At 44.7% G+C, this 14,954-nt stretch overlaps 1 protein-coding gene across 1 annotated transcript; it reads left to right on the top strand.

The window, feature by feature from the left end:
• Nucleotides 1-3,358: 3,358 nt before the first annotated feature.
• LOC132407207 (homeobox protein Nkx-3.1-like) lies at nt 3,359-8,893 on the top strand. The gene is made up of 2 exons (XM_059993843.1): nt 3,359-3,581; nt 8,508-8,893. The coding sequence occupies exons 1-2, from the start codon at nt 3,359-3,361 to the stop codon at nt 8,891-8,893; spliced, it is 609 nt and encodes a 202-aa protein (XP_059849826.1).
• The last annotated feature ends 6,061 nt before the right edge of the window (nt 8,894-14,954 follow it).

Genomic DNA, 14,954 nt, shown 5'->3' with positions numbered 1-14,954 from the left:
GATTCACTTTTCAGCTGGTCAGCACAACCTTTTCCTGCGCTGTACTATTCTATGTTCCATCCCTTGGTAGAATGAATCAGAAATTCAGGAGAAGGTCATTTGATCCATGATGCCCCTTGCCAAGCAGACAAGGTTTCTATCTGTGAACAAAAGCAGACTATCTATTCCAGTGCTAGAATCTGAAGCAAGAAGGATCAATCTGCCGGGTCAAGCAGCATCTGTTGGGGGATATCATTTCAGGTCGAAACCCTATGTAAGTTCTGACAGGGCTATGAGCTGGAAACTGACGCTTGCTTCACCAGCACCCACCCCCACCACCCTCACAGATGCTGGTCAACCTGCGGAGCCCCTCTTTATTCCACATTCTGTCGATGAGAAGAGATTACTCAGCAGACAGAGGACAAGGCTCAAAACTCACTTGAAGAAATACAGCATCCCTGCTATCTACTAGAACTTCTGGCCCATGACAGTTCAAAGTATTGAAGGAGCATTTGGATATTATTGAGAATGTCATTAATATTATTATTTAATTTATTACTTAGAGATACAGCATGGCAACAAGCCCTTTCAGCCCAACGAGTCCACACCACCCAATAACACCTATATGACCAATTAACCTACTAACCCATGCATCTTTGGAATGTGGGACAAAACCAGAGCACACCCACATGGTCACGGTGAGAACGTACAAAGTCCTTACAGACAGCAGTGGAATCACTACTGTCTGTAAGTCGCTGCTGCTGTAATGGCATTACACTGACCTGTCACACCAACCAAGAGATGGTTTGTTTAATATTCCAGCGTGCTGGGCTCTGGTTTTATTTATTGAGAGATACAAGATAGTAACAAGCCCTACTGGCCCAATGTAACAAGCCCTTCTAGTGCAATATAATAACCCCTTCCAGCCCAATGAGCCCACATCAGGAACACAGAGAAGTGGCAGAGGGGATGCTCCCCCTCACAAACAAACCACCTAGCAGTGTCGTCAGGCATCACTTGTCCATCACTGAGTGAATTATTAGTTTTGTAGGTCCTGAGGTGGTTGATGAGGCATAATGGAAACAGACTATCCTTAGACCTAAGCCATTGCTGAAACCGAAGAATTATTCCTCCACGGACCACTCAGCCTCATTTAATATTGTTTTAATCTTTTTTCTCAGCTCAAGCTGGTAAAACTTGATCTATGGGCATAGCCAAGCATGCTCATTTGTCAATTGCTAGGAACTTTCAGACAATTCTAGTGGTGGTTAGTATTGTAGCTATCCAGAGATTTACATAAATATTGCTGTGTATGCTTATTTATTTAATGCTATAGTGTAGTAACTTTGGAATGGTACCTGTTATAGATATCACTATCGGGCCAATGTATACCCTCTTCATGTTCCATGGTCTTCTGTTTTCCTGTTAATTCAGCATATCTCTGGCATTTTTCACTTGCTGATTTCTGTATGTTGTGTGTGTTTGGAATCAATGTATCTGTAAAGTAAGCTGTTCTTGCTTGTTTAATATTATATCCAAATGATTATTATGGGTTGTCCTGTCTGTAATAACGGATCAGTCTTAATATAACCTGACACTAAAACTGGATCAGTCTTATAGCAAGTTATACTGTCTTTTATGAGTTTGTATTTTAAAGCAAGATGTTAGTGTATGATGCTTCCCACCTGATTGTGCCTGTGGAAGTAATCAGATTGAGTTAAACCGCTTCAGGATCCTGTATTGTATTGGGTTGTTTTTGGTTTCTCATGGCATTTTCTGTATTTATTGTCTTGAATTTGTTGATTTTTTATTATGCATTTCTGATATTGTTTGTGTGTTAACCACCTGGCCCTGTACTGCCACAAGAAACCCCTCTGTTTCGGGGAAGAGGTCTCCAACACTGAGCCAGGCTTTCCTCGACATTTCCCTGACAACATCTAGTCTGCTCAGATCGTGGGGGTGTTTTCCATGGGGGGGGGGTTATGCTCTTCCGGTGGTTAACTTTTTCTTCTGTAGTTGTAATTTCTTCATTTTTCTGGGTTGTGCTTTAATTTAAGTTTAGTGGTGAGTACTTCTTAACAGTGCTGAATCCTGATTTCGTTGATGAAAGTATTTCCTTAGAAGTTTTATCTGACTGTTGTGTAAAAATATTATGGCTATTATTCCTTTTCCTCCTTCTGTCCCAGGTAGTGTTAATCTATATGCATTCAGGTGTACATAGTATTTTCTAAAATGTGTCATTTCACTTCTTATTTTTCGCTGTAAATTTCCCAGGTCAGTTTCAGACTAAAATATTATGCCAAAGGAATAGTTATTTTGGAGATAACGACACTGTTGCCTTTGTTGTGTTTCTACTGTTGGGCTCTGTCTGGCAGATCTTCTTAAGCCTTGAAGTAAATTCTGATGAAAGTTCTCCCTTTATTGTGCATAATCTATTTTCTTTGCTTGCTGTTATCCCGGATGCTTATAGGTTTCATATTCATCCATCAGTTGTATTGTACACTGATATTATTGTAATTACAGTGTTATTATTTGGTGTATATTATTTTTTGTTACTGGTTTTTTTCTGGTACCCTGTGCTGTGTATGGCTGTCGGTACTGTGTTTTGCACCTCTGCCCCAGAAGCGGTATTCATGTGTATGGTTGATTGACAATTAAACTTGAAATTGAACTTATTTTGGAAGTTTAAATGCGTCAGTGCGGTAATGCGCATACAGCAGCCAGCTTTCACATAAACGAGTAAAATTAAAACGATGCACATGGTGGGTCGAAATGCCTATTTATAATTCCAAGACACCCACAAAATATCACAGTAAGGACGTGCACCGGTTGAGAACAAAACGCTCCAGATGTTCGAAATTCCTGATGGGCTAAATAAAATCGTGGCCTGCAATGAGCTGTGAATTTCTATGTTGTCTGTAAAAGCGCATATGCAACCCTGTGTCTGGGGAGAGAGGGCAGTGAAGGGGTTAAATGTCTTCCAGCAAACTCCTCCTATAATTAACCCTTCCAGCAAACTCCTCCTATAATTAACCCTTAGTTTGCGCCGCGTAACATTTCAGAACACAGCACAGGTGTGGGGCCAGTATTTGGGTTATGTGTCCCATGGAGGTAAAATGAGATTTAAAAAGCACAGCGAAAGAGAATGAGAGCACTCCGGTGCGTCTCCGCACTGAACAGAGGAAGTCACCGCGGCCGTTCCCCAGAGCCCAGAGCAGACAGCGGTGATTACAGCTGAGGAGGAGACGGACTCCGCCTCCCCCTTTATGCTTTATAATAAATGCTTCACCTTCGGGTATAATAAAGCCGAGTGCCAAGAAACCAACTTAACACTTCCTATCTCTGACCTGGTTACTGCTCCGGATCCAGGGCCGCAGGTATGTCTGTCACAACAAAACCATTCACATCTTTCCTCATCCAGGACATCCTGGCGCAGAAGGAGGTACCGGGAGGTCCCAGACAAAGACTGGCCCCTTTAGGAACAGATGCGTCCAAGCCCTGGCCAGAGGGTAGACGGTCAGCCGACCAGAAGACAAGATACGGAGGGGATTCGGAGACTGGAGCTGAAGAGGTTGCGAGAGAGACAGACCTGGAGGTTGGAGGTAAGGAAACCCTCTGGAGGTGGTGGTGGTGGGGTGGTGGGGTGGGGGGGGGGGGTGATATCTTTATTTCGCTCGCTCTCTGTAATACGCCAGCATTCTGCTCGGCCTGAAGCTGATAGAAGTGAATCAAGCCGGAGTTTTTCCATTAAAACCTCGTCGTTGAGCCAAAGACTGCCCAAAGGGACCCAGAACCAATGGTTTCTGTTAACGGGTCAGACGCGAACTGTTTCCGAGATTTCCGAACTAAGTTTCGAGTGGCTTCTGCCCGCGATCCCGCCCGCTGGTTCGTTCGTTCGCTCTCCGCGTTGCTGCAAACGGCTCGAATGCCGCGATGCGATTTTAGGGCAATCGGAGAAAGTCTGAGAAACTATACGGTGATTTAAAAGTGAAGTAGACGTATTTCACCTGAACGTTGAACCACAACAGTGTTCTGCTATATCCTATTGAAACTGCGTAAATTATGGAGAGGACTGTTCCCTGACTATTTCAATAGAGTACTTTTTTTTCTTTTGCTGTATCGAAATTTAAACCTACTAATGAAAAATATGCAACTGGCCTAGTGGGAGGGGGGGCGGACAGCAATAGTGGATGGACAGCAATATTAGGGGAGACTAAACTGCAGTAGCACAAGGAATGAGGATGGCTGGGTCTGTTGTACCGGGAGTTGCCGCAGACCCAACGGGCGAAGTGGCCGCCTTGCCTGGTACAGTTGGTAAAGTTTTCCATCTCAGCATGGTCTTGCTGTTCAGTTGGTTAAAACGCTCAAAATGCTGGAGGAGCTCAGCAGGTCCATCCGGGGGCGGGTGTGTGTCTGTCTTTTGCTCACTATTTCCAGCATCTCCAGAATCCCCTGTGTTCATAATCCACTTCATTTTTGGAAATCCACACGCAGAGCTAGTTGTTACTGGTCGCAAACGTCCGCAGTTTATTCCCTTCCGTTGATACTGCCCGACCTGCTCGATTCCTCCAGCATGTCCTGTGTGACATGTTGGCTTTCGTTACCTCCAAAGCCCTCTTTTTGTTTATGATTTTCTCCGAGATTAAAGGTTTAGTTCTGTAGGCGTTGTGCCTGATAACAAGAAATCTGCTGCCCGAGGTGTTTTCGGATACGTTTCACGCACAGGGTTCAAAGTACAGTTTTGGAACCTTCAGCTTCCACTCATCTCCGTTTCAGTTCACTGCCTCATTTTTAGAAGGTTTGACTTGGTTTCTATGCTTAACTGGTCCAAGTAGGACAACCTGTTGAGCATAGAAACCAATTCTTCCTGATTCAGAATAATGTGAACCACATCAATTAATCTTCAGCAAGAATCACTAATCAAACTTCGGGCAGCACCAGTCCACACTGACTCCCCTCCTCTAGCACCAACCCATGTGTCTTAGAATGCAAGGCACAATATAATTAAAGACCTCCCCACCCCACAGCTTGGTCACTGACTGCTCTCCTTCCATCGACAGGGAGATACTTGATGCTTGAAAACACGCACACCAAGCTGAAGGACAATCTCATGCTGCTCTAAAAGATTCTTGAAAAGATTAGTGTACCATAAAGATCTCTTTATCAACCTTGTCAGGGTCCTTGCACCTTCTCCGTAACTCTAACACTACCAGGGTGATTGATAAGTTCATGGCTTAAGGTAGAAGGAGTCAGTTTTAGAAAACCCAACACATATATTTTTCAACATAGTCCCCTCCTACATTTACACACTTAGTCCAGCGGTCATGGAGCATTCTGATCTTGGACCTCCAGAAAGTGTCCACAGATGGGTGATTGATAAGTTTGTGGCCTAAGGTAGAAGGAGATGAGTTATACAGCTCTTGTTACATGCACATGCAGTTTGACTCTTTGAGTGATAATGCAGAAAGTTTGAAGATAATAACTCATCTCCTTCTACCTTAGGCCATGAACTTATCAATTACCCCGATGAGTTATTATATGGAGTGATCAGTCCAGATGGCATGCAAAGCTGTGTATCTTGGGATGTGTGACAATAATACAACAATTACAATTACACAGCAAGAGAAATGATGACTTGAATCAGGAAACCCTGAGTGCAGAGGGACAGGAAGTGTACCTCCATAACCAGACCTTAAACTGAAGCTGGGATTTCCCTCTTTATGCTAAGGAGTAGCATTTAGCAAGAAGGTGGTCTTTAGGGAGGGGAAGGAGGTGATTCACCAATCTTTCTGTGGATGAGAAAGATTGGCTAATCTAGGGCTGTACTGATATTATCAAGAGGGTTTATGAGTGTTCAAAATCATGAAAGGTCAGACAAAGTAACAAGGAGACAACTGAAGAACACATTAGAAGTCAATTTAAGATGATCAGAGGCAGAGGTGATATGTGGAAATTTTATTTTCATCCACATAGTGATGTGTTTGCAAGTCAGCTGGGTGTAAAATATTCCATTGTAACTTTCAGTGTTTGAGAGAGAAAGAAGTTGGAACGCATCAAAACGGTGTAGGAAGGGGCTCTTCACCTCACAATGCATGTGCTGACCATGATGCTATATTAAACTAACCCCATTTACCTGTACGTAATCTATATCCCGCCCTCCCTTGACTGTTCACGTGCCTGTCCAAGTGCTTCTAAAACGTCACTGTCATTGAGCACATCTACATAAAGCATTGTCATGGGAAAGCTGCATCCATCATCAAGGACCCATACCAATACCGGGTCAACTTCTCTTCTCATTGCTGCCATCATGAAGAAGATGCGGGAGCCTCAGGACCCTCACCATCAGGTTCAGGAACAATTATTGCCCCTCAACCAGCTCTTGAGCCAACGGAGATAACTTCACTTGCCCCAGCATTGAAATGTTCCTACAACCAATGGGCTCACTTTTCAGGACACTTCAGCTCATGTTCTCAATATTTATTGCTTACTGTGTATGGTGGCATACAGTACATGTACTTTGATAATAAAATTATTTTGAACTTCCTTTGCCCCTGTTAACATGATCCAGGCACCTATCACGCTCTGCATATGAAAACAACTCTTTCTTAGAGTCAGAGGCATGGAATACTACAGCACAGAAACAGGCCCTTTGTCCCATCTAGTCCTTGCTGCATTATTCTGCTTAATCCCATCTACCTGCACCTGGACCATAGTCCTATATGCCCCTCTCATCCAAACCTCTTGAAAATGTTCAATTCGAACCCACATCCATCAATTTTGCTGGCAGCTTATTCCACACTCTCACCACCCTAAGTGAAGAAGTTCCCCCTCATGGTCCCCTTAAGCATTTCACCTTTCATCCACGATCTCTTGCTCTAGGCTCTCCCAACTTCAGTGCAAAAAGTACCTGCTTGCATTTACCCTATCTATATCCCTCATAATTTTATATACCTCCATCAAATCTCCCTTCGTTCTCCCACACTCCAAGGAATAAAGTCGGAAGGAGCTTCCACATTTCGTTCAACTCTGCACCTCAACTGGCAACAATCTTGAATTTTCTTTCTCTGTCCTCTTGCAATCTTACTGATATCATCCCTGGAGTCAGACAGCCAGAACTGCACACAATATGTCCTTTGAGTTTCCCAGTCTCACCCTAAAGCTACACCCTTTAGGAAGAATCCTGTAGATGTACGAGGAGGGAGCAGGTGCAGAGGGAGTATTGAATTGCTCTTACTATATGATGTTAGTCTCACTGGGTCGAGAGAGATCTCCTGCCTCTCTGCCACGTGGGTCAAAATACTGAAAGAATGACTAGCATTTTCAAAGATCCCAAAGGTCTTTGTTCCAGTAGAATTTTGCAGACACTGATTTCGGCAAGCATAGGTGAGCTATGATTTTTGTCTGCATGAGTGCATGTCTGACTGGTAAATCTAGACCTGAGTCAGAGTTGAGGGTGGATAGAAAAGAATGGATGTGTATAGAGTGGGATTGGTGGTGGGGAAAAACGTTGTCTCTGGGATGAACTGAAGAGATAGATCTAGTGTGGGAGTAAATGGAAGGGGCAGTGCTTTGCAGTGTGGCTGAATGTGAGCCATGATTGAAAAGGGGCTACATAAAGCACAGAGTAATGAAGATTCAGGCTCTGTCTGTGCTCAGACAGGTCTGGAGATAGTAGTCGGGTGAGGGAGTTAATGGGGGAAGTGGGATTACTAGTCGAGAGAGTTGAGGGAAAGGGAGAAAAAAGGGTATCTGTAATCCAGAGATTGGGAAGGAGAAGGGTATTCAAGTACCAGGACTGATAAAAGAGGGGTAAGACAGGGTATAGAGATGGATCAAAGAAAACCACATCTTGGATGTGGCAGTTTCTGTGTCTGAGGATGGAGGGGGAGAGGGTGCATCTGTCATCAGTGGAAAAGTGGAGAGAAAGGGGGACATGCAATTGGGCTGGGCAAGGGAGAGATGGTGTGTCTGTAGCTGGGAACAATGAGGAAAGGGAGAACGAGGCTAGCTGTAGTCAGGACTGACGGAAGTGGTCCCCCTGTATGAGTGATGTTCATATTTCTGTAGTCTGGAGTAATCAGGGGTGTGGGCAACAACCTGTAGTGAGGAGAGATTGGATGGACAGTCTGGTCAATCAACAACTAACAGTTTGTTGCAGAAACTCAGAGCCAAACAGTGTCCTTGGAGGGAGGACTTATCAATCATTCAGATCAAAACCCTGTATCGGGACTGAGGTGAAGGTTCCAGATGCTGCTCGACAGTTTGGGCATTGCTCAGGATTCTAACATCTGCACTTTCCTGTGTCTGGAGAAGGATCTCCCTGCTGTGGGGAGAGATGAGGAGGAGGGATGGGTTACTGGTGGCTGGAAGTGATGCTGGAGTGCTATTTCCAATCGAGTGGAGGGGCTGTCAGTACTCTAGGATAAATTGGCAGTGTTGGATGTCTCCTCTGACCACTGACTTTCCCCTTTAATCTGCTGATCACAAATCTCATGCAAATTTCTTTCCCCCCCTCTTTTCTGCTTCAGCTCCGTCAGGCATTGCCGTTCACAGGAGGGCCGAGGTCTCGCCCACAGGGGTGAGGAGCCCCAAGAAAAAGCGTACGCGAGCAGCCTTCTCCCACGCCCAGGTGCTGGAGCTAGAGCGGAGGTTCGACGGGCAGAGGTACCTGTCGGCGCCCGAGAGGGCCGACCTGGCCACTGCGCTGAAGCTCACCGAGACGCAGGTGAAGATCTGGTTCCAAAACCGCAGGTACAAGACTAAGAGGAAGATGCTGTCGGCCAGCCAGAGCTACGCTGTGCCCAAGGAGCAGGTGGGCACAATGGAGAGGACACCATTCATGTCCTCCTACCAGAGTTACCGGCACTATCCCTATCTGTACTGCCTGGGATCCTTTAGCCCCACCCTGTGGTGAGGTCAGAGACTGGCCTTGCCTACAGCGAAAACGCACTTTATTTATTGAGTTTCTGGAGGGAAGGGGGTGCCCTACCCCAATCCAGACTGACCCTGAACCCCACCATTTCCCGTCACTGTACTGGGACCAGAATACAACTGTAAATCAATATTATCCCTGCAATATTTGTAATAAAGCAATAGCTATTTTTTATAGCATATGTGTTGTGCTTTATTTAATCCTTAGAGAGAATTGCTGACAGCATGCACTCAATGGCCACTCTACTGGGCATCTCTCGTACCTAACAAGTTGGCCTCTGAATGTGTGTTCATGATCTGCTGCTGTAGCCCATCTGCTTCAAGGTTCGACCTGTTCTGCTTTTCGAGATGCTCTTCTGCACACCACTGTTGTAATGCGTGGTTAGTTGAGTTACTGTTGCCTTCCTGTCAGCTTGAACTAGTCTAGCCATTCTCCTCTGACCTCTCTCAGTTGTTAATTTCACAGACAGAACTGCCCTTCTCTGGATTTTTTTCCACACCATTCTCACAGCCCGTGAGAGAAAATCCCAGGAGATCGGCAGTTTCTGAGATACTCAAACCACCCTGTCTGGCACCGCCAATCATTCCACAGTCAAAGCCACTCAGACTGCATTCCTTCCCCCGTTCTGGTGTCTGGTCTGCACAACTGAACGTCTTGACAATGTCTGCATGCTCTTGTGCATTGAGTTATGCCACATGACAGGCTGATTAGATTGTAGTAGATTAGATAGGGTGTACCTAATTAAATAGCCACAGTGCTGTCACTGACAGATCCTCCTCAGTGCAATTGACAAGGAGAGGTGCAGAAAGTCTGCCTATTCCAATTAATGGTGTGCTCCGGGTTCAAATTTGGGACCGGTATTAGCAACTCAGTTTAATCAGGTAAATGTGTGGTGCTACATTATAGAAAGAGAAACTAGGGCAGAACTTGCACAATAGAGCCCTGAGGAATGTTGCAGAACAGAAGGACCTTGAACGTGGAGACTGGATAGTGAAGGAGTTTGGTCAGAATATGCCGTACAAGAGCATTATAGCACAGTACAGGCCCTTTGACCCACAATGTTTTGCCAATCTTTTAACCTGTTCTAACATCAATCTAAACCTCCCATCCTCCATAGCCCTCTATTTTTTATCATGTTACAAGATGGTTACAAGCCACATTTGGAAAACTGCAGTCCTGCTATAAAGGATGTCATTAAGCTGGAGAGGATGCAAAAAGGGTCTTTGGTTACAAGAAGCTACACTGGGTGGGGTATTTTTCCTGAAACACAGGAGGTGGAGGGGTAACCCTACAGAAGTTATAAATTCATAAAGGGAGTAGATAAGGTAACTAGAAAAGTCTTTCACCCCTAACCCCCTCCCAAGGCAAGATAGTCCAAATCTAGAGAGAGTAGGTTTAAACGGAGAGAGGAAAGATAGATTTAAAAAGGACCCAAGGGGAAGATTTTCCACACAGAGGGTGGTGATTATATGGAATGAGCTGCCAGAGGAAATGTTGAAGTTGGATACAATTGCAACATTTAGAAGACACCTAATGGGCTTCCCCCCACTGTTCTCTTGCTTTAGTAGGGTTTCTTCTTTTTTTGTCACCATATTTTTCAATCCTAAATTATTTTTTCTCTTTTGAGACATTGTGTTTCTTACTTCGATGTACTCTTGTATTTTGGATAATAATAATAATAATAATAATAAAAAGATCTGGGAAAAAAAAAGACATTTGGCCAGCTAACCTTTCCTGCCTGTTAAATGGATATGGGCCAAATGTAGGCAAATAGGACTAGCTCATTAGGCAATTTGTTTAGCAAAGAAGAGTTGGACCGAAAGGCCTGTTTTTGTGCTGCAATACTTTGAGTGGCAAGTGCAAACTACTGTTAGGAAGGGAAAGGAGGGAACCACTCATGCTGAGGTACAGAATAACCTCCGGAGGGCTCAGATGGAATGGATGACAATCAGTGTAACAATTTCCTACACTGAGGTTCACCATTTACAGATTATACTGTGTTTACTCACAGGATAATCAATAATACCTTCTAAAAGTTCCAGTTACTCTTTCAATACACCTTTTGACCAGTCCAGTGCCTGCTTCTAGAGTCACAGTTGTAAGATAGGGAATTAACCATTTATCGCACAGTTTTTATCTCAAATATTCTCAACAACTGGCTGTGGCAAAATTTGCCGCCCACTTTCACTTGCTCTGTGGAAGGTAAAGTGGAGACTGTGTTTATTCAGCACCGTCAAGGCTGCAGAGAGCAGTTTATTTAATCGCCGCTGTGTCTGGTCGAGTCACCGCCTTCCTTAGCCTTGGAGCGCAAGTGACAGCTGAGGGCAAGCATCCCGGAGACAGCTGGGTTGGTGGAAAGAGCAGGGATTGACTCTGGAAGCAATTCGGGGCACAGGTATGCTGATAAGAAAATGTCAGGTGCCACATTCTACTATGATTGACTGCCCTTTGATACAGGATACACATCTTGCCTTTCCGTTATTAGGAGTGTGCTCTCAACCTCGTTTAATGAGCTGGAAAGTTATCTCCCCAAGTCTGTCCAAACAAACACTATTATACTCCGCTCTTTAAAGGCCTATTACAGTTAAATGGCTCCCAAAGCAAACATGAGTTGTGGCAAATTTAAGCACAGCCATTTACCACTCTGGGCCATTAGTGCTTAAAGCGTTTTATCAGGAATCGATTGAGAAAATAAATGTTAACCAGGGTAATGGGCCATGGGCACGGCTTCCATCTGCACAGTGGGAGTCGGGGGCCCTTGCAACAGCTCCTCACCTTGTATCTGAATCACACCTCGTGCGTTAGCTGGAGCGAAGATATTCCTAATCCGCTGGTGTCAAATCCGGTCCACCCACCAAAACGTCTACATTGTTATAGGTCTGTCCATAGCCTTCACGACTGCCATGATTGTCTGGTATGGCCTCCTCCACATTAGTGAGACCCACCACTTAGTCAAGCATCTTCACTGTCCTGCACAGAAAGCAAGATCTGCAAAGACTACCCATTTTAATTCCCTTCTCTTCCCATTCAGACATGTCTGTCCATGACCTCTACTGTAATGATTAGGGTACATTCAGTTGGAAGGAGCAATACCTTGTGTTGTCTTGGTATCCTCCAACCTGATGGCATGAACATTAATTTCTCTAACTTACTCCCCCCCCCCTCTCCCTTCTCTCTTTTTCCATTCCACATTCTGGTTACCTTCCTACCCCTCCTCTTCTCCTCAGCTGGCCATCACCTCCCTCTGTTTCTTCAATAGAACTCTATCATCTATTAGATTTCTTCAGACCTTCACCTCTTCCACCTATCAACTCCCAGCTTCTTACTTCATTCCCCTTCTCCCTTGCCTGATTTCACCTCTCAGCCTCCTACCCATTCCCCACCCCCACCCCCAAACTTATACTGGCTTCAGACCCTTTCCTTTCTAATCCTGACAGACGGCCTGAAACCTCGACTCTCTATCCACCCCCCCCCGCCCAATAAATGCTGCCCAACTTGCTGAGTTTCTCCAGCATTTTATTTATTTTGCTCTAGATTGCTAGCATCTGCTGAATCTTGTTTTCACACATTGCTGTTGAGCCCATTATTACTTCAAAGTATCAAAGTATGTATATGATATTCAACTTGATTCATCTTACAGGCAGCCACAAAACAACAGAACACAGAAAGCCGTCAGATACCCAATGTGCAAATAAAAAACAAACTGTGTAAACAAAAGTAAACAGATAACAAACAAAACTGAAGTCCACTAAAGTGAGTTCACGGCCACAAAATCAGTCACTAACAATCCAGGAGCCCCTTAATTGCAGGCCACATCCTCAGTTCAGTGCAGAGATGAGTAAGCCTCGCAGAGCGGTGAGCTGAATACCAGCTTGTCCCTCACTTCCAGACCCAATACCTTGATATTTTTAATCTAGTACGATGTTTAAATTGGCCAGGTTCCTCACTCTCAGACTGAGCCCTACTGCATCAGTATGGTCTCAGGCCTGGGGCCTGCCAGCTCAATTCAGCCCATACCTGACCTTTTCAAATTGGCACGGCAATTAAATTGGCCAAACTGTGGGTCATTCCTCACTCTCAGGCCCAGGTCTCACTGCCTTGACTCTACCTTGTCTCAGTTCTATCACTTCAAATCGTCCAATCAAATCACTTCAAATCAAGTCCACTCCAGCACTGGCCAAACATTGGATCCTTGTCCACTCTTGGGCCTAGGCCTCACTGACTCGATTCCACCCATACGCGCGCCACCCCACAACCATCCTGCACCTTTGAGAATTCAATTCACACCGCAAAAGTGCCAGGTCATACAGGCAGTTCAAAAGCTCAGCTCCAAAAGGGAAGTTACAGGCTATTGCTTTCAGTGATCACTGAGAAAACTTGGAAGTAAGTAAATAGCTAATGGTTGTGTTTGCTGGCAGCAAGTCCTCTTAGACTTGACACAATGTCCCCAAATAATTCTGCAGCCATATGTTTGAAGTATAGTCAGGTATAGAAGGAGAGCAGCATTTTGGTTAAGTTAATGAAGTAACAGCCCAGAGACAGGGAAACCAGAGATAAGAATTCAAATCCCATCACAGAAACTCAGTAAACTAAATTTAGATAAATTAATCTGAATTTAAATTCTTCAGCATGAAATGATAGGACTTTTGTAGCAATATATCTACTTGACAGACAGTATGTGCGGTTGGGAGACTGTGGGTCTGACACGGTGGTCAGCAGCACAGGAGCGCCGTAGGGAACCGTGCTCTCTCCGGTCCTGTTCACCCCGTACACATCAGACTTCCAATATAACTCGGAGCCCTGCCATGTGCAGAAGTTCGCTGATGACACGGCCATAGTGGGGTGTGTCAGGAATGGTCAGGAGGAAGAGTATAGGAAACTGATACAGGACTTTGTGATATGGTGCAACTCAAACTACATGCGTCTCAATATCACCAAGACCAAGGAGATGGTGGTGGACTTTAGGAGACCTAGGCCTCATATGGAGCCAGTGATCATTAATGGAGGATGTGTGGAGCAGGTTAAGACCTACAAGTGTCTGGGAGTGCAGTTAGACGAGAAGCTAGACTGGACTGCCAACACAGATGCCTTGTGCAGGAAAGCACAGAGTCGACTGTACTTCCTCAGAAGGCTGGCGTCATTCAATGTTTGTAGTGAGATGCTGAAGATGTTCTATCGGTCAGTTGTGGAGAGCGCCCTCTTCTTTGTGGTGGCGTGCTGGGGAGGCAGCATTAAGACGAGGGACGCCTCACGTCTTAGTAAGCTGGTAAAGAAGGTGGGCTCTGTCGTGGGCACAGAACTGCAGAGTATGACATCGGTGGCAGAGAGGAGGGCGCTGAGTAGGCTACGGTCACAGCACCATCCAGAGACAGAGAAGCAGCTTCAGTGGCAGGTTGCTGTCAATGCAATGCTCCTCAGACAGGATGAAGAGATCATTACTCCCCAACGCCATTCGGCTCTACAATTCAACCACCAGGGGCAAGACATGTTAAAGTGCCGGGGTTAGGACTGAGCTTAAGTTACCACTCAATGCACTTTAGTAAACTATTTAAGAACTTTTTAAAAGCTATTTATTAATGCTTTTTGGGAGGGTGATTTTAGATGCATATCATATTTATACTGAGTTAAATACTGTATGTAATTAGTTTTGCTACAATAAGTGTATGGGACACTGGAAAAATGTTGAATTTCCCCTTGGGGATGAATAAAGTATCTATCTATCTATCATCTATGTTAACATATACTACTTTGAGGTTAATTTTCTTGCAGCCACTTACAGGAGAAATAAGTAAAAACAGTAGAATTTATGACAGACCATATATAAACAAAGGTTGACAAACTACCAGTGCATAAAAGACAAACGATGTAAATAAAACTAAAACTGAGAAAACAAGTGGTCTCTTGCAGCTAATAAAAGCCTATCGTTCGCCTCCCATCTCCAAGAGTTATTGATGGTGCATCAGCTGGCACTCTGTACAAATGAAATCAATGGTAGGGAGCACTTTGCCTAGGGTGGGCCTAGTCATATTCACACCTTTCTGTA

Source organism: Hypanus sabinus, chromosome 1 (genome assembly GCF_030144855.1).
Source record: "Hypanus sabinus isolate sHypSab1 chromosome 1, sHypSab1.hap1, whole genome shotgun sequence".
Classification (NCBI taxonomy): Eukaryota; Metazoa; Chordata; class Chondrichthyes; order Myliobatiformes; family Dasyatidae; genus Hypanus; species Hypanus sabinus.
This window is presented reverse-complemented; position numbering and strand designations above follow the sequence as displayed.